The 17,197-nt window shown below is 39.5% G+C and overlaps 6 protein-coding genes across 8 annotated transcripts; 2 read left to right on the top strand and 4 right to left on the bottom strand.

The window, feature by feature from the left end:
* Nucleotides 1–502: 502 nt before the first annotated feature.
* LOC106353792 (ADP-ribosylation factor 2-B-like) lies at nucleotides 503–1,944 on the bottom strand. Its single transcript, XM_013793594.3, has 6 exons — nucleotides 1,527–1,944; nucleotides 1,372–1,442; nucleotides 1,181–1,300; nucleotides 981–1,099; nucleotides 809–890; nucleotides 503–731 (listed from the first exon to the last, which is right to left on the bottom strand). Exons 1-6 carry the CDS (start codon nucleotides 1,672–1,674, stop codon nucleotides 726–728), a joined length of 546 nt encoding a protein of 181 aa, XP_013649048.1. The 5' UTR covers nucleotides 1,675–1,944; the 3' UTR covers nucleotides 503–725.
* Nucleotides 1,945–3,778: 1,834 nt separating this feature from the next.
* Nucleotides 3,779–6,237, bottom strand: LOC106353794 (phenolic glucoside malonyltransferase 2-like). The gene has a single exon (XM_013793595.3). The coding sequence runs from the start codon at nucleotides 5,651–5,653 to the stop codon at nucleotides 4,295–4,297; it is 1,359 nt and encodes a 452-aa protein (XP_013649049.1). The 5' UTR covers nucleotides 5,654–6,237; the 3' UTR covers nucleotides 3,779–4,294.
* Nucleotides 6,238–6,474: 237 nt separating this feature from the next.
* Nucleotides 6,475–7,961, bottom strand: LOC106353795 (ankyrin repeat domain-containing protein 2B-like). 2 transcript variants are annotated; one of them, XM_013793596.3, is made up of 7 exons: nucleotides 7,907–7,961; nucleotides 7,738–7,817; nucleotides 7,487–7,636; nucleotides 7,216–7,413; nucleotides 7,060–7,140; nucleotides 6,802–6,944; nucleotides 6,475–6,699 (listed from the first exon to the last, which is right to left on the bottom strand). In XM_013793596.3, exons 1-7 carry the CDS (start codon nucleotides 7,941–7,943, stop codon nucleotides 6,633–6,635), a joined length of 756 nt encoding a protein of 251 aa, XP_013649050.1. In that variant the 5' UTR covers nucleotides 7,944–7,961; the 3' UTR covers nucleotides 6,475–6,632. The 2 variants fall into 2 exon arrangements, with proteins under 2 accessions (XP_013649050.1, XP_048591826.1); XM_048735869.1 differs by lacking the exon at nucleotides 7,907–7,961 and having other exon boundaries at nucleotides 7,060–7,413; nucleotides 7,738–7,893.
* A 1,402-nt stretch (nucleotides 7,962–9,363) lies between these two features.
* On the bottom strand, nucleotides 9,364–9,998 carry LOC106353796 (60S ribosomal protein L27a-3-like). Its single transcript, XM_013793597.3, has one exon. It carries the CDS (start codon nucleotides 9,919–9,921, stop codon nucleotides 9,481–9,483), a length of 441 nt encoding a protein of 146 aa, XP_013649051.1. The 5' UTR covers nucleotides 9,922–9,998; the 3' UTR covers nucleotides 9,364–9,480.
* A 331-nt stretch (nucleotides 9,999–10,329) lies between these two features.
* Nucleotides 10,330–14,726, top strand: LOC106353797 (ABC transporter B family member 26, chloroplastic). Of its 2 annotated transcripts, XM_013793598.3 has the most exons (17): nucleotides 10,330–10,937; nucleotides 11,314–11,441; nucleotides 11,611–11,653; nucleotides 11,732–11,776; nucleotides 11,872–11,994; nucleotides 12,088–12,191; nucleotides 12,301–12,355; nucleotides 12,465–12,535; nucleotides 12,675–12,777; nucleotides 12,875–13,085; nucleotides 13,297–13,370; nucleotides 13,499–13,555; nucleotides 13,650–13,724; nucleotides 13,800–14,156; nucleotides 14,230–14,294; nucleotides 14,365–14,425; nucleotides 14,501–14,726. In XM_013793598.3, exons 1-17 carry the CDS (start codon nucleotides 10,491–10,493, stop codon nucleotides 14,579–14,581), a joined length of 2,100 nt encoding a protein of 699 aa, XP_013649052.1. In that variant the 5' UTR covers nucleotides 10,330–10,490; the 3' UTR covers nucleotides 14,582–14,726. The 2 variants fall into 2 exon arrangements, with proteins under 2 accessions (XP_013649052.1, XP_022544752.1); XM_022689031.2 differs by lacking the exon at nucleotides 10,330–10,937 and having other exon boundaries at nucleotides 11,340–11,452.
* Nucleotides 14,727–14,986: 260 nt separating this feature from the next.
* On the top strand, nucleotides 14,987–16,987 carry LOC106353799 (protein mak16). Its single transcript, XM_013793599.3, has 9 exons — nucleotides 14,987–15,197; nucleotides 15,273–15,382; nucleotides 15,471–15,589; nucleotides 15,667–15,764; nucleotides 15,847–15,934; nucleotides 16,026–16,166; nucleotides 16,283–16,394; nucleotides 16,503–16,636; nucleotides 16,720–16,987. The coding sequence occupies exons 1-9, from the start codon at nucleotides 15,136–15,138 to the stop codon at nucleotides 16,768–16,770; spliced, it is 915 nt and encodes a 304-aa protein (XP_013649053.1). The 5' UTR covers nucleotides 14,987–15,135; the 3' UTR covers nucleotides 16,771–16,987.
* Nucleotides 16,988–17,197: the final 210 nt, after the last annotated feature.

Raw genomic sequence — 17,197 nt, 5'->3', positions numbered from 1 at the left:
CAATGCTTCTGTAGTTACTTGTGTATATTACCTTCTTCTCCACTCGAGATTCATCAGCCTAAAAAATACCGAGATTGTGATCACATTTGCAGGAAGTACTATCGCTGAAAATAGTAGTAGATGAAGGGTTAAAGCAAGCAGTGGAGGTAGAACAAGCAGCTTTGTGGAGGTTTCTATAGTGGTCACTAACTATCCCAGTTCATGTCTTGGTGGAACAAAACCGAGCAGACCACTCGGTAAGACCACAACAAAAGTCTTAAGATTGTTTTAAGTGTTTATGAAGGGGAATTTGTTTTTGTTTTGTTTTTTTTGTAGATGAGATACAACCTAGTGAAGAGCGGGTTCACGAATTTCGAAGGAATCTGGACAGTTGAGCATTTGTTTGTGGAGCAACATATGTGTGATCGTTTGAAACCGAAATCACTTGGAGGAGTATGACCTGTGCACTGTAGGTAAAGGGAAGGTCGCATCAAAGGTGACAGCGAAAATACTTGTGCAGTAACAAGAAAGCAGTAACATTCAATCATCAATCCATGTTTTATTTAAGTACAACGAAAGCAATAACCATACAAGACATGTACTTGTACAATCAGACCATTCACATACCCAATATAAAAACGGTTCATATAATAATATCTACAATCTTCTCTTGCATCCAGATATTACCCCAACACACACACACACAGCAGGAAGAAGCATCTCGATGCAATGCAGTTTTTTCTTCATTACGCCTGCGTTAGAGGAACATAGAGGATCAGAGAATAAGAAAAAAAAAAGCAACTGATTGTGTTTTCAAAACTTATGTTACCTTGCCACGGATGTTATTGGACAGCCATTCGAGACCTTCGTACAGTCCTTCACCTGAAGTGGCGCATGTGCTCTGAATGTACCTTGTAGATTGCAAACGCAAACAAAGACATAAAATATTAAGACAATTGAAATGTTTTGATTTTCAGAGACTTGTTGAGATGTTTATTTACCAGTGACGCTGACGCAAGGTGTGAAGGCCAAGCTTATCTGTGATTTCAGCTGCATTCATCGCAATTGGAAGATCTTGCTTGTTGGCAAACACAAGCAACACAGCATCACGCAGCTCGTCCTATAAAAAAAGAAACCAGGACTAGAGTTGGTAAGACTTTCTAAATGGGGTATGATGAAAAAAAGAAGATTCGATATGGACCTCATTGAGCATCCTATGCAGTTCATCTCTAGCCTCCCCAATTCTGTCTCTGTCGTTGCTGTCCACAACAAAGATCAGACCCTGAGTGTTCCGGAAGTAGTACTTCCACAAGGGACGGATCTGAAAACAAACAAAAGAGATTTACTTATACACAACAATCAGACAAGAATCAACAGAAGTGGCGATCATACCTTGTCTTGACCCCCGACATCCCACACTGTGAAACTGATGTTCCTGTACTCCACAGTTTCCACGTTGAAACCTGGAAGAATATAGATAGTTATTGGTTTAATCCTAAATTTTATTATACTCATAATCACAAATTAAATAAAAAACTAGCTTATACCAATAGTGGGGATGGTGGTGACAATCTCTCCGAGCTTGAGCTTGTAAAGAATAGTGGTCTTACCAGCAGCATCAAGACCAACCATCAGTAGTCGCATCTCCTTCTTTGCAAAGAGACTGCTAACAAGCTTGGCAAAACCCATACCCATCTTGCTTTACCGCACAACCCACTAGGAGACGTTGAAAGAGTCTTAAAAACTTATCCAAACACAGAGGTTATAGCCTGCCAACACTTGATGATCTCTCTTAACGACGAGCCAACAATAAAGTACCTCTGTAGAACAAGGTGATGTAGCGGAAGCTTTATAAGATAGAATTAGAGATCCGTTGATTCTTAGAATACCCGGAAAACTAGGATAATCACAAAGATCTTATTTAGTCTAAGAATGCCTAAGATCAATGTCTTCTTAAATTCGTTGAGATCACCAATGATCTACCGAAATCAAGGAACAACAAAGAGAGAATTCTCAATTTTATTAATCAAATCATAAACTGAATACAATCTTAAGCCTAAACGGCTATATATAAGAAAACCATAAAACCCTAAAACAATAAAGATAATTATTCAAATAATAAATAAAACACTAAATAATTAAGATATTTATTCTAAATATCTATCTACATCATTCTCTCCGGGTTGGAAAAGATTCGTCCTCGAATCTTGATCGTAGTCTTCGAATCCAAAACGTTTTCCAAGAAAAACTCTTCCTCGAATCTTCAATAGCATGTTTTGCACGATTTTTGCACTGATCTGTTTGTAACTTGAATATTCACAAATCCGTTTTCGCACAAAATTTGCACTTGACAGATAATTAAGATTCTGCAGAAAATCTTCACAAATACGATTTTGCCCTAACTTTGCACGCGAAATTTCAATGGAACCCTCTTTGAAAATAAAGTCAATATGAAGGACATCGTCTTCATATATATCATAGATTGGATCACCATAGATCTCTCGATAGATCTCATGGTTCTCTTCTTTCACAACAAAAGGACTTTCGTCCAGGATAGAATAAATGCTTATACTCACCATGACATCCAGAATCGTTCTTCGATTGAAAAACCAAAGAGACGCAGCTCTGATACCACCTGATGTAGCGGAAGCTTTATAAGATAGAATTAGAGATCCGTTGATTCTTAGAATACCCGGAAAACTAGGATAATCACAAAGATCTTATTTAGTCTAAGAATGCCTAAGATCAATGTCTTCTTAAATTCGTTGAGATCACCAATGATCCACCGAAATCAAGGAACAACAAAGAGAGAATTCTCAATTTTATTAATCAAATCATAAACTGAATACAATCTTAAGCCTAAACGGATATATATAAGAAAACCATAAAACCCTAAAACAATAAAGATAATTATTCAAATAATAAATAAAACACTAAATAATTAAGATATTTATTCTAAATATCTATCTACATCACAAGGGGATAACGCCGAAGAACAAGTTTGAAAGAGATAAAAGGCTTTAAGAGAGGACTTTTATAAGGGGAAAATAACGTTTGATTTACAAAAGTACGCCATTTGATTCTTCCATGACCGAGTGCAGGTGTTTGACTTCGTCATGTGCTCATGCAGTCAAGCCAATCAGTATTTGACACGTCAGCAGTAGCTTCTTCCTTATGTGCTACGAAACGAAACTTTATTCATTGATGCTGTCCTACCAGTAGGAAGTTGCCATGTCATTATCAATGTATCTTTTTTTTTAGTATAACTTCTTTTAGAGCTTTTTGTTGATTAAAAAAAAGAAGAAGATTCCATAGACAGGAGTAAGCAATCTGATTACGGTTTGGTATAGTCTAATTTTGGCCTGGATTGAGTAAAGTATTAAGATGATATAGTATATTAATTTTCTAATGATTAAATCTATTATCATGTAGGCGCTGCAAGAGAAGAACGGCGAGTATTTGCACGACTGTGAGATATATCTTGATGTGGCTGATAGAGTGATAGGGGAGTTACATACCTTCCACTAAATCCACTCAAGTAAATTGATTTATGTTTAAGAGATTTGTTTATGAAACACTGGTTGTAACTTATTGCTAGAGTTTTGATGCTATTACAAAGATTAAGGTTATTATTTTTCGTTGATTAGGTATTGCATATATCATAAGGGTTTGGTAAGGGATTTAAGTTTTTTTTTTTTTTTTTTTTTTTGGGGATTTAAGTTTTTACCTCTTGAGTTTTTTTTTTACTACATTGTGTGACGATTAACGCTATTAGTTTTTTTATACATGGAGAAATCACAAGAGTTTTTATACTTATGAAAGTAAGATTGCGGATTAAAATCTTTTTATTGCAGGCGCTACAATACAAGAAACTACTCTTTCCTAAGTATTTTCTGTACAAGGCTGAGATAGCTGTTCCATACCCTTTCCGACCCAAGTAAAGATTTGCTTCGCTAATATATTTATGTTATAACATAAGATTTAACGCTATTGTTTTTGTTAATTAGGAACAACCTTGCAGAGAAGCTTTGGTAAGGGATTTAACTATATACCTTCTTAGTTTTTTTTTGTTATCAATACTACATTAGGTGAAGTTTTTGGTATGCATAGAGAGATCACACGAGTTTTTGATATATTCCAGGTACGAAGACAAGCTTCGACGAGAGTATGTGAAGATCAAATCCGAAGAGACGAGAATACTTGGAGACCAAACCGATACAGAAGGTAATCTTGCCTTATTGAAAGCTTGGAGACCAAAAGCTCACAACTCAATGATCTTGCCTTATTGAAACTTTGTAGGAACAAAGAAAGGCGTTTAGTTTTGTAAACCATTGTTGAACAGAGCAATGACCTTGTCCATTTCAGACTTCTTCAGACACACTCCAATCTCGACGCCACCTGATCCGTCACGTCTCTCTCCCATTGAGATTTTCTCTCCTTCGATAGAGATAACATCACTCTTAACCGGTCTTCCCCACCCGAAATCCGACTCGTATACTCCCAACCGGGTCGATCCAGCTACCGTCCCGAACTGTGAGCTCTCGCCCTTGCAACTGAATATAGCCCTAAACTCCTCCACAATCGTTTCTATCTTCCGTGAACTCAAGCCTTTCACCAGTTCACAGAGGATCTCCACCGCCGTCAAAAACCCTCTCTCCTCCCCAAATTCCGCCGCCTTGCGTTTGTAGCTACCCGCCGGAAACACGCAGTTCCCAAAGTAGGTCGCCGGAAGCGGTGGGTCCAACCGCTCTCTGAAGTCTCCCATAAACAAGAACGTCACGTATCTCTCCATGTCTCCTCCACGCGCCTTCACAAGGCATGTCCACACGTAGGCGTACGCGATGACAAAAGTAGACAAGTGGAGCTTCTGATATTGACTTTTGACTCTCTCCCGGAGTCTCTCCACGTCATCACGAGACAGCACGAGCGTGGATAGAACGACGTCGTCTTCGAGTTCCTTGGCGGGAATCGGACATAGGCTTCTCCCTTTCATAGTTGTAACAACCTCGACCATCTTCTCGTTGACTTCGGTTAGACCGTTGAGCCACGACCGGTCAAGAGATGGAGTTAGATTCTCCGGAAGAAGAGAGTTGACTTTGTTCTCTTTTTCTAAGTGTTGTTTGCACAAGTGGGCCCAAGCTTTAACGAACATGGTTGCCGTTTTTCCGTCGAAAACTGCATGGTGTGCTGCGAAGCCGATGGAGAATCCGTGGTTAGGGAACAACGTGATCTGCAGAGAGTAAACCGTTGCTGAGTCATCAGAAAAGGTTAACTCGGGCACCAAGGTGTGTAACTCGGTCACTGGACGTTGACCATAGCCGGAAAGAAAGGAAAAATCAGCTTCGCTCTCGGCGACGGTCAACGACACGGCGTCGTTTGAAGAGACGACGATGCTCGGTGCGGGGTCGTTTGGGTCCCAGGTGATGCGGCCGGAGAGAGGGAGGTAGCTGGCGAGGACGAGGGAAAGGGAGAGTTTGAGCTTGGGGAGGATGAAGGAGTGGAAATTCTCACGAGTTGACTCGGCGAGACTGTAGAAGAAGACTCGTTTGACTGGGTTGAATCGTAGCCATGGTAGATCGAAGAAAGTCAACGGAAATTTGAGCGAGTTGGGCGAGTTTGGGACCGAGTCAGCGGCGGGGATGACTCGGGTGACCTCAACAACGACTATTGTCATTGATGTTGCCAGAAAGAGAAAGAAACAAGAGATGAGTTTCTTGTGTGAATGATTGAAAAAGAAACAGGAGACTTGTCGTTTATAGTTTATTATTATTGGAAAAAAGTCAAAAGGTTTTTTTTTATAGTAGCTTCATATCTTCTAGTATCTTCATCTAAAATGGAAAATGGGACAAAATCCTTTTGTAAATGTAGTATGGGAGGGACATTTAAAGGTTTTTATTTTTTAAAGCCTGCAGACTTGTACTTCAGTCTTCAGCTTTCTCCAACTTTTCTTTTTCACCGTTCGATTTCACTGCATGTATCAATAACACCCACTTAAACACTTTTCTTGCTTTTTCTATTGGATCGTTGCTCTGGTCAATTAAAGAATGTATCTCTTGTTTTGAATGAGATAAGAATGTTTTGTTGAATGTCTTGATCCCATAATCATGGAAGCAAAAGCATTGTCTAAACACTGTCTACAAGGCTCAAGACACAAATTCGCTAACAAAAACCAAACGAGATTAAACTCTGCCCTCAACCATTTGAGCTCTCTAATAGTGTTCACTTCCTATACCTTATAGGACATTGTCGTGGCTCACACGTTACCCTCTATTAATATTCACATTATCGTGGATCACACATAACCCTCAGTTAATTTACACACTATTATTGGTTGACATCTCAATTTTGATGCATTTGACACAGGTGATCATAATTTTTATATCAGAATTTGGCAAGATGGATTAGGAAGCTTTCAACAAAATTCGAGAATGTAGCAATTGAGTCTACAGGTGCGGTATGTCAAAGAAATTTAGATATACTTCTCACTAATCCACTACCTCTTGATGAAATAACCACCAATAAGTTTCTAAAACTGTCAAGTTTTTAAGAAAAATCTAACAATGTTCTAAGCAGTTTAAAAAATGAAATTAACAAATCCTAGTAATAGTACTCTAGATCCATCCCTTAAGCGCAATGGTCCATCTGAATCAGCTTCAACACATGGAGCTGGAATCATCCAGCTCAGTGGTCGGAATTTGACTTTCTGAGTTTTTTAGTGCCCTACAAAAACAAAAACAAAAACAAAAACAAAAATGATACATGAATATACAGAACACATAACCATATCTAAAACAGAGTTTTTTTGGTTTGTTGCAAGCTTACACATCATCACCCTTGTTTGAAAGAATGTTTGAACGCTTTGTCTTTCCTTTTCTAGAAGCATGATGAGATGTTGTCTTCTTTTTCCTCTCAACCTTATTGGCCTTTTTCCTTTCAGCATCCAGAAGAACTTTGAAGCATTTCATCTGTGATTAAAAAGACATGTAATTGACGATAGATTAAGATTAATAGTGATTATCAGCCTCCTAGTTAATATGTCAAAGTTTGTAAAGACATGAAAAAGTTTATCGAGAGAGGTACCTTGGCATACCCAAAAGCAATCTTGAGGGCTTTTCTTCCCTCAGAGACAAGTTCTTCATCATCATCATCATAGTTCAGACCCTGTTGGAAGGGTAGTGAGTTAAAAGCTTTGAGCAATAATGCCAAACGAAAGGACAAGACAGAGAGGTCTTTTACCTGAGACCTAAGCATTGATTTTCCAAGCTTTTTCAACACTTGTTTGTCATCCACAAACTTCAAGAGAGCAGCAGGACAAGCGTCTAACTCAGCTAGAATGGGTTCAACTTCAGGATCTTTTCTAATTTGGGCAACACGCTCAGCAAATTCCTCCAGTGCTCCAGGTTTCCCGAGATTCTCGAAAGACGCACGAGGATCCTGAGACAAAGAAAACGAAATTATCATCCGGATCATCATCATCATCGTCGAGCTTATAATAATGCACTAGTACCTGCCGCGCGTGATCCTGAAGGCGCTGAAACATTTGCCCCATGTTGCTCAACTGTTCTTGATCAAACTTAGCGCCTGGATTACATCTGCTAAGCTCCAGGATATATGCAGGATCCTCACGCATTTTCTCACCATGTTCTCTCGCACAAGTCTGGTGTTTTAAGCCAAGTAGACACAATAAACCATCAAAGAATGAAACCTTTCAATAACCCAAAACAAAACATGTAAGAATGAAAAGAAAAGAGAAGTTACCTCGAAATCTTCCATAGCCTTCATGGCTGGGAAATCCAAAGCATCGAATTTAAGGGCAGGCGAGGTAATTTTACTCGAATCTGCCGAGAAGAAGAAACAAAACCACCGAATCTTACTACACAATAATCGCATGTGACTAGTACGCTTTAGATCAAGACAACAAAAGTACCTGGACAAGGAAGAGTTTTCTCTGAACCTGAAGCCATCTGATCTGTCTGAAAACCCTAGAAAAGAAAATTCACAAAGATCCACATAGACTTTATTCAGAATGCCAAACACTCAACAAGCAAGTCGAAACATTTATCCGAAGAATTAATCCAGCAAAGGAAGGTGGTGGGGACGATATATACCTATTGAAACTCAAATCGAACAAGGAAGACAGCAGAAGGGATTTGCAGAGGAAAAATCAGAAAAGAAGATATTTATAGGTTCCCTCTTTTAAAATTTTCCCAAAACTCATAATTAAAAATACATTAGGAGTAAAGATATCATTATTTTGACAGAGTTACCCTTAATTTGTATAATTAATTTTTAAAACGCTGATAATTATACAATTACAAGTTGCATAGTTAATTAAAAAGCAAAATCCACATAATTCTAAATATCTATCAATAGTTTTTTTTGTCAGCATAGTTAACCTTAATGTCTTTTCTTTTTTTAATTTCTCCAACGGAAGTATATTGCTGGACAAGTATAGTCACAACTAGCAATGATTGCATTGTTTATTACACTAGGCACATACGAATTGAATAAGAAGGATAAGTTTGCTGGGATGCCTTGAGTGGCAAGTATGTCTGTTAATTTGTTTGATTCCCTTTGAATTCATTGAACTTTATATCTCATAGACAATAAATCAATGAATTCATTCCCTTTGACCATTGGCTTAAGTAATACATATAACAACAACTTTGTCACCGGCTCTGCTGATATTTATGGCTGTACACATTCAATGGAAAGTAACGGAAACTGATGATGCTATGTTTGTCAGAATAAATGGTACTTAAAGGCAGCAGCAGAAGGCGGAAATGTAAGAGTAATGAAAAACATCACGCCCTATTACTTGGTGGGAGAAGGATTATCTCAAAACCATAACCTAGCAAGAAACAGATGAAACGAGCAGCTTTTCACGGCCAGAGTAAAGCTCTAACTTATTAAGAGTTCTATCTCTATTTTCTTAATTCTACCAAAGTTTCTATTTTTTCCATATGTAGACCATGTTAGAGTAATCGACAAGAAAAGAAACAAAAGGATTTATGCAATAAAGTTTGATTTCGATTTTAGATTTATGCGAGTTAAGAGTGTAACTGTTGAAACTAGGCGATTAGCTTTCTGCACCAAAGCTAATAAGTGGCGTGCATTACAAGCTATTCGCTGAGTCTCCATCACAAGATTCACTACGCTCATAGAGTAGTATTTGGCCATATTTCAAAATTGCGTCTCCCTATGGCTTCAGAGTTCCATGCTCTTGACAATGAACACAGTTTAATACTCTAGCAGCTAATGCGACTCCACAACTAATCACACCACGCGTAACCGATCAAAATTCAATCTAGACAGCCATTATAACGAACATATGTCCGAAGCAAATTCACAATATGCAACAGAAATGCAGGTAACACCCAAACATGTTCAAAACATGCATATCTCAATGTCATAAAACCACTTAAAAAATTCCGACAAAGATTCATTACTAAAAACATCCAACAATAAAATAAAAACGGAAAGATAAAATTTCGATAAAACCTAAGCAGTGAGCACAACAGCACCACCAGCTTCCTTAATCTTCTTCTCCGCCGTCTTCGAGATAAGCTTCGCCTTCACAACAAAAGGCTTGTTCTCAGGCAAATGACCTTTCCCCAACACCTTGAAGAACCCGTGCTGCGTCACGTCGATCAACGGCACCTTATCCTTCGTCGACTTCGCCTTCACGTCCTCAGGGACGAGCGACCACAGCCTGTCGAGGTTTACGATCGGGCAGTAGAACTTGTTGCGGAGCTTGTGGAAGTACCGCATACCGACCTTACCGAAGTAACCGGGATGGTACTTGTCGAAGAGGATCCTGTGGTGGTGCATACCTCCGGCGTTACCGCGACCTCCGGGATGCTTGCGATGCTTTCCGATACGACCGTGTCCGGCGCTGACGTGGCCGCGCTTCTTCCTGTTCTTCTTGAATCTCGTCGTCATTTCCGCCGATCAGTGACTCCTCTCGAGGTTTTCTCCTGCGGCTAGGGTTTCAAGAAGAGTAGAGTTATAAAGTGACTCACTCTCTTCAGCTTTCGTAGGGTTTAGGTCTTTTAGCTGGGCCTAATATGATATAAGCCCAATAATAATATCTCTTTTTCATTTTCAACTTTGCTATTGAAACGACGTCGTTCGAATAGGAAAGTTCACTTCAGCTAGGATTTACATATTTTACCTGGGCTTTCAAGTGGTATGGGCCTAATAAGATATGAGCCCAATAATAATATCCCTTCATTTTCAAACGTGCTCTTGAAACGACGTTCGTTCAAAGACGAAGAGATCAACACCACATGATTGAATCTCCACGCGCCATTTGTCACGCGCCGGCTCCCCTTGTGGCTGATGAACTCGGTGGTGGATCTCCATGGGCCCCACCGCGGGTTTTGTGGATCGTCTTGGATGATACGTAGCTTCCTTGCGTTACGTCCTTGTTCAATTTCCCAAAACGACGCGTTTCATTTCTGTCTTCTCCTCCAAGTCGTGGAGCTTTCTTCGTCTCACGACGTCGTTTCATGGCTCTTCAGGTACTCGGCTGCACGAGTCGCCGCCCCATCCACATCTCCCTCCACCGACGGTGCTCCATTATCGCCACCAGTGACATCAAAAGGAAGAATCTCCGATTCAAACCGAAACAATCATTTTCTCTTCAATTCTCCATTAGAAACCACCGGTTATCTCCGGTTAACTGCTCGACGGTGAATGGAGCAGCAGTGGGAAGCTCGGAGTATTACCAAGGAGAAGGAGACTCCGTTTCGTTTCCGGAGAGAATCCGGCACTTTGTTGGCTTCCTCCGGTCGATATTGCCAGGCGGAAGCTGGTGGAGATTCTCGGAAGAAGTCGATAGTAGGTTCGTAGCCGAGCCGGTGACTGTGTGGCGTGCGCTAACTCGGATCTGGGAGCTTGTGGCTGAGGATCGTTGGGTTATCTTCGCTGCGTTTTCCACTCTCATCGTAGCTGCGGTGCGTGGCTGGCTTCTTCCTTATTCATGTTGCTTCGTTGACTTTAGCTCCTCTCGTGGAGTGCATTGAGACTAGCTTTGTAGGATTGAAACTGGTTAAGCTGAGTATATAACTATATATATATGTGTAGTTGTAGAGAAGAAAGCTACAAGCAGAATGAAACATTCGCTTGGACTCACAAAATGATTTAGCTTATATGTATATAGATCATTCATTAGTCTACCGAATTAATTTTAAAATATTGATAGATAATTTACTTCCAGTCGATAATTGTGTCTAGACCCCCTAAGTTTCAGGAACGGCCATGTGTTATATTCAGAATCAGAATTAGAATCTTTCCTTGCCTTATCTTTGTTTTACTCTCTGCCTGTTTCAGCTTTCAGAGATATCTATTCCACATTTCTTGACGGCTTCGATATTCTCGGCTCAAAGTGGTGATATCACTGTGTTTCATCGGAATGTCAAGCTCTTGATTGTGCTTTGTGTTACTTCAGGCATTTGCAGGTCAACATCTTGTATGGTCAAATGCTTGTCCCTGTTTTTTTTTTTTTTTTTAGAGGGTTGTTCTTGCTGTCTTATCAGTTTCCTCTTTTTGAGAGTCTTTTACAAAATGTTCTACCTTTTGATATTGTGGACCTCCTCACGCAACTCTTTGTTCAATTCTTGATTCTAGTGGCATACGAGGATGCTTCTTTGGGATTGCTAACATGATACTTGTGAGTTTAGTTCGCACTTCCCTTTCTATTTGTGGTTTTAATCTCCTCAAGAGTGATGGGTCTCGTTCTACTCTGTAGGTGAAACGAATGAGGGAAACGCTATACTCCACTCTTCTCCTCCAGGTCGTGAAAGTTCTTTGCTGTTCTATAATTCTTAAAACTTGGTTTACCTTTAATATTTTAAATTACTCTTGCTAACTTAACTGAGCATTGAACAGGATATATCCTTTTTCGACTCTCAAACTGTTGGTGACTTAACAAGCAGACTAGGGTCGGACTGTCAGCAAGTCTCGAGGGTCATTGGAAATGATCTGAACATGATATTTCGCAATGTTCTTCAGGTCTTCTTCTTATCAATAATAAGTTACATCTCGCCTAAAGCGTGCTTGGTGCATGATTGACATGTATCTGTATGTTTACCTTCTTTCTTTTAGGGTACAGGGGCTTTAGTTTATTTGTTGATCCTGTCCTGGCCCCTTGGTGTCTGCACATTGGTGATTTGTTGTACTTTGGCAGCGGTTATGTTTGTTTACGGGATGTGAGTTTCTGCTATTACTTTGTTTTTTTTTTATTAGATGATTCACCTGGCTGCTCAACTGATACGTATGCATAGTAGGAAAATAAAGTGGCATCTGCTAATGTTGTAGGTACCAAAAGAAGACAGCGAAGCTAATTCAGGAGATCACAGCTTCTGCAAATGAAGTAGATTGCTTTGAAACTCTTTATCTTCATTTTTTGTCAAGATGTATTATCCTGATATGTGTCTTATGCAATTAATTCTTTGCTTATAACTGCTCTCTGGATCTGCAAGGTCGCTCAAGAGACATACTCTTTGATGAGAACTGTTCGTGTATATGGGACTGAGAAGCAAGAGCTTAAAAGGTGCAATGTGATACCATGAAACCCTTGAAAGTCTCTTGATCTTTTGTTTCTGGTGAAATTTTGCGTAGGCCCATTCTGTTTCAAGAACAGGTTCTGTTTACGTCCTGACATAAATTTTATCTCCTTCTGTTGTTGAAAGGTATAATCACTGGCTTCAGAAAATGGCCGATGTAAGTTTGAGACAGAGTGCTGCATATGGTATTTGGAATTGGAGCTTCAACACTTTATACCACGCCACTCAGGTTCCTCGCATATAACCCTGTTTTGCATAAGTACATTCACCCTTGATGATGCTCATGCTAAGAATGTGACAAGATCCATCATTTGTTTCTTTTATAGATTATTGCTGTATTGGTTGGAGGAGTGTCTATCTTAGCCGGTCAAATAACAGCAGAAAAGCTGACAAAGTTTCTGTTATATAGTGAATGGTTAATCTATGCAACATGGTGGGTAGGAGATAATTTATCGAATTTGATGCAATCAGTTGGAGCGAGTGAAAAGGTCTTCCAAATGATGGATCTCAGGCCAAGTGATCAATTCATATCCAAAGGTAAGGTTCCGTTTTTTTTTTGGCAAAGAGCAGTATATTTTATAAATATGTTGACCATTTTTGAGATTGATGGGAGCTTGAGTTTGGTTGTAATCCGTTGATAACCCTTAAGAGTCAAACCTCTTCAATGATGAACCACCGAGTAGATCACTTTGGACTTCTTTTCCTGCCTTGACCATGTAATGTATTTTTATTTATCAACTTTTTGCAGGAACGAGACTGCAGAGACTGACAGGACATATCGAGTTTGTAAATGTGTCGTTCTCCTACCCTTCAAGAGAAGAGGTGTGACTGCATTTATGTTGAAACTTTTGCAGTCTAACCTGTTACCTCTAACTTTCCGCTTTTGTGTGGATATCCTTGAACCAAATTTTCAGTGTCTAAACAAATCATATCATATGTAAATATCTCAGGTGGCAGTGCTTCAAAACTTGAGCATTTCCGTGCGTCCTGGGGAAGTGGTAGCAATCGTAAGTATTTATCTCAAAAGTAGTCCGACGTTGGCACTGATGATTTACTTAGAATGTATCGGAAGTGATTTGTTTACAAATCTGTTGTGTTCAGGTTGGTCTAAGTGGCAGTGGCAAAAGCACAGTGGTTAGTCTTTTGCTGCAACTGTACGAACCAAAAAGCGGTCAGGTAGGTTATTCAAACTAACTGTAAAACAACCTTTTTAAGCGTTTCCTTCCTTAAGGCTTCCTCTTTGAATTCCAGATTCTACTGGATGGGGTTCCTTTGCAAGATTTGGATGTCAAGTGGCTAAGGCAAAGAATCGGATACGTGGGGCAGGAACCAAAACTCTTCCGCACAGACATCGGTTCCAACATCAAGTACGGATGTGATCGGAATGTAACGCAAGAAGATATAGTATGGGCTGCAAAACAAGCCTATGCACATGACTTCATCACAGCGCTTCCCAATGGGTACAACACAATTGTTGATGATGATTTACTCAGTGGAGGGCAGAAACAGCGGATTGCCATTGCTCGTGCCATCCTTAGAGATCCTAAAATACTCATCCTAGATGAAGCCACAAGTGCACTTGATGCAGAGAGCGAACACAACGTTAAGGTAAAATCCACTCTAGTGCCTAAAAGAAACATTAGTTAAAATGCATGAAGTCTCAACCCTTTGTCTCTTCCAGGGAGTACTTCGTTCTATCGGAAGCGACACAGCAACAAAGAGAAGTGTCATAGTGATAGCACACAGGTATCTTTTTCTTACACCGACATGTTTTGATGATTGGTTTAATGACATCTTCAACATTATGTTCCTTCAGACTTTCTACAATTAAAGCTGCGGATAGAATAGTGGCTATGGACAGTGGACGAGTCGTTGAGGTAACTGATTTTGTTCAGTTCATTGAAACCATTGATCTCTGTAATTTTAACTGTTATGTTTTGTGTGCACAACAGATGGGCAATCACGAAGAGCTTATGAGCAAAGATGGGTTATACGCGAGATTGACTAAGAGACAAGCCGATGCTGTTGTATGATTGATCATCATCTAAGCTTACAGATGCAATACAGTTCATAAAATAGTGTCATGAGTATGTTTTTGATGGTCATGAAGAAATGTAATGATAGAAAATTGTGTAAAAAGGTGCAACAACTATAAATCATTCTTAACATCATAGTTCATACTACTGGTTCACGCAATACATGCCGTTTCCTTATAATTAGTGTAAACTACTTGCCGTCTAAAACACTGAAACGACCCGCAGTTTACCTAACGAAACTCTGTTCTCTTTTGTTTACTACCTCTGTGTTATCCTCAGCTTACACCTTCATTCTATGATGGCATCTTATGACTGCTAAATACCCAAAAGAAAAGGGCTTGGGCTATATCGAAGGCCCAAACGATGCCTCTATCACAATTATTCAAATTTGCAGCATAACCCTCCAATTTTCCCATCTTCGCGAAAACAGACTCCTTACAGAACACAAAATAAAAAAAGCTCCTCATTTTGAAACCCTAGTTCGCAAAACCCCTCTCTTGTCCGAATATCCCATCCCTGCGTCGCCGGATTTCAAAACTCCACCGTGAAAGATGCAGCACGACGAGGTCATATGGCAAGTCATCAGACACAAGCACTGCAGTTACATGGCCAAGTAAGCTCTTCTCTTCACTTCTACTTCCTCTGTGAACTCTCGTACTGATTGAGATATCTTGCTCCACCTTCGTAGAATCGAAACAGGAATCTTCTGTAGAAACCCTTACAACGTAACGGGTATTTGCAACCGAAGCTCTTGTCCTCTTGCTAACAGCCGTTACGCCACCATTAGAGACCACGATGGTACTACTACTTGACATTTCCTTGTTTAACTTCGTGTTTTGTCTGATTTGGATTGAATCTATTAACTTTTGATTTTTTGTGTGTCTAGGTGTGTTTTATTTGTATATGAAGACAATAGAGAGAGCCCACATGCCTAAGAACTTGTGGGAGAGGGTGAAGTTGCCTAGAAACTACGAGAAGGCTCTTGAAACCATTGACAAGCACTTGGTAATTGGAGCTTAAATTTGATTATATCTTGATGCAACAAGAGTAGAGGTTTTTATTCTGTTTTATTTTTGTTGTAGTTGTATTGGCCTAAGTTATTACAGCACAAGATCAAACAAAGACTGACCAAAATGACTCAGATGCGTATTCGTATGAGGAAACTTGCTCTCAAGACAAGGTTTGGTCCTTGTTTTGGTAATATGCAGCTTCCTAGTTCTGTTGGGTTTTGATTGTTTGATGGTGTTGGTTTTGGTTCATAGGGAGAAGATAATGACGACACCAAGGAGGGATATCAAGAGAGAATTAAGAAGAGAGGAGAAGGCTGTTAAAGCAGCAGTCTTGGATAAGGTCACCTATCTATTTTCGCTTTTTGTGTATTGTCTGTTTGCTTTTGTCTCTGTTTTGTTCCTTCATAAGATGATTTCTCTCGACTGATCAGGCTATCGAGACCGAGTTGCTAGAGCGTTTGAAGAAGGGTATTTATGGTGACATATACAACTACCCGGAGCTTGAGTGGAACAAGGTTCTTGATGAAGAAAAGAAATTGGCAGAAGGTGTTGAGGAGGAGGAAGAAGAGGAGGTACTTTTATCTAACCGTGTACAGGAAAAATTGATATTGAGTTATTTTCTCTGTTTTGTTGACATAGAACCGCACTCCACTTTGTTTAAAATGTTCTTTGTTGAATGAACTATCAGGAGCCAGAGATTGAATATGTTGAAGGATATGAAGAGCTTGAAGAAGAGGAAGATATGGAAGATTTCTCTGGTTTTCCCTCTAAGATGTCTAACTTCAACGATGATGAACATGGTAAAACTCATTATACAAAATTTGCATCTCTTGTGAGTTTTTTAGTCAGGTAAGGTCTTTCTTTCTCATGGTGGATTATTTACAAAGCCACAATTTTTTCTAATATAGATTCAGCTGATGAGGAGGAAGACAACGATGATGGTGAGGAGCAAGTTGTGATTCATAAAAAAGGAAAGAGAGATTCAAGAAAGTCTGATGATCTTGGAAAATCAAAGAAGAAGAAGAAGAGAGTAGTTGTTGAGGTGAGATTTCACACTTTGTGTTGAATTGTTGAGTTACTTTGTGTTGTCTATATCTTCTTATGTGCCTGTCTTATCTCTTTCAGATGGAGCAAGAAGATGGAGACGTGATGCGAACCCTGAAAACCGCAAGCTGAGCTTAGATCCCAAAAAACTTAAAGCTTTTTGCAGAAGAAAGTGTAGTTTGTTTTTGTTTTGTTGTATTGCTGAGGGACAAGAGAAGAGGAAAGCTTTCTTCTTGACAGTGTTAAAGTGTTGAAGGCCTTCCAGTTTTTTGCACCCTTTTCGTTTTTATGTATTGTAATACTTAATTTGCTCTGACGTTTGAATTTTATATATACTTCTCAAAATGAATCATTTTCTTTGACATAACTGAAACATGAACTCTCTATTGTTTCGACTTGCGGATGATTCTGTTGTGGTCCTTGTGGATGACTATGAAGAGCAACTTCTGCTATTAAACAACCCTTTCTTGGGGAAAGCGTGAACCCATTGATGAGTTCCAATGAACATGTGTCTTGCTTTAACCTTAAAAATGGAGTGGTAACCTTGAACAACAACATG

This window comes from Brassica napus, chromosome A7, assembly GCF_020379485.1.
Source record: "Brassica napus cultivar Da-Ae chromosome A7, Da-Ae, whole genome shotgun sequence".
NCBI lineage: Eukaryota > Viridiplantae > Streptophyta > Magnoliopsida > Brassicales > Brassicaceae > Brassica > Brassica napus.
This window is presented reverse-complemented; position numbering and strand designations above follow the sequence as displayed.

Bases quoted from the DNA above. Each gene is read 5' to 3' on its own strand.
- LOC106353792 (XM_013793594.3), bottom strand. From the start codon at position 1,674: ATGGGTATGGGTTTTGCCAAGCTTGTTAGCAGTCTCTTTGCAAAGAAG. The intron at 1,100-1,180 runs GTCCATATCGAA...CTTTTTTTATAG, and splicing joins TGCATAGGATGCTCAATGAG to GACGAGCTGCGTGATGCTGT. The intron at 891-980 runs GTAAATAAACAT...GCAATCTACAAG, and splicing joins ACCTTGCGTCAGCGTCACTG to GTACATTCAGAGCACATGCG.
- LOC106353794 (XM_013793595.3), bottom strand. From the start codon at position 5,653: ATGACAATAGTCGTTGTTGAGGTCACCCGAGTCATCCCCGCCGCTGAC.
- LOC106353797 (XM_013793598.3), top strand. From the start codon at position 10,491: ATGGCTCTTCAGGTACTCGGCTGCACGAGTCGCCGCCCCATCCACATC. The intron at 12,536-12,674 runs GTGCAATGTGAT...TGTTGTTGAAAG, and splicing joins GAGAAGCAAGAGCTTAAAAG to GTATAATCACTGGCTTCAGA. The intron at 14,295-14,364 runs GTATCTTTTTCT...ATGTTCCTTCAG, and splicing joins GTCATAGTGATAGCACACAG to ACTTTCTACAATTAAAGCTG.
- LOC106353796 (XM_013793597.3), bottom strand. From the start codon at position 9,921: ATGACGACGAGATTCAAGAAGAACAGGAAGAAGCGCGGCCACGTCAGC.
- LOC106353795 (XM_048735869.1), bottom strand. From the start codon at position 7,869: ATGCGATTATTGTGTAGTAAGATTCGGTGGTTTTGTTTCTTCTTCTCG. The intron at 7,637-7,737 runs GTAACTTCTCTT...TTAAAACACCAG, and splicing joins AGGCTATGGAAGATTTCGAG to ACTTGTGCGAGAGAACATGG. The intron at 6,945-7,059 runs GTACCTCTCTCG...TTTTAATCACAG, and splicing joins TTGCTTTTGGGTATGCCAAG to ATGAAATGCTTCAAAGTTCT.
- LOC106353799 (XM_013793599.3), top strand. From the start codon at position 15,136: ATGCAGCACGACGAGGTCATATGGCAAGTCATCAGACACAAGCACTGC. The intron at 16,395-16,502 runs GTAAAACTCATT...TTTCTAATATAG, and splicing joins CTTCAACGATGATGAACATG to ATTCAGCTGATGAGGAGGAA. The intron at 16,637-16,719 runs GTGAGATTTCAC...TATCTCTTTCAG, and splicing joins AGAAGAGAGTAGTTGTTGAG to ATGGAGCAAGAAGATGGAGA.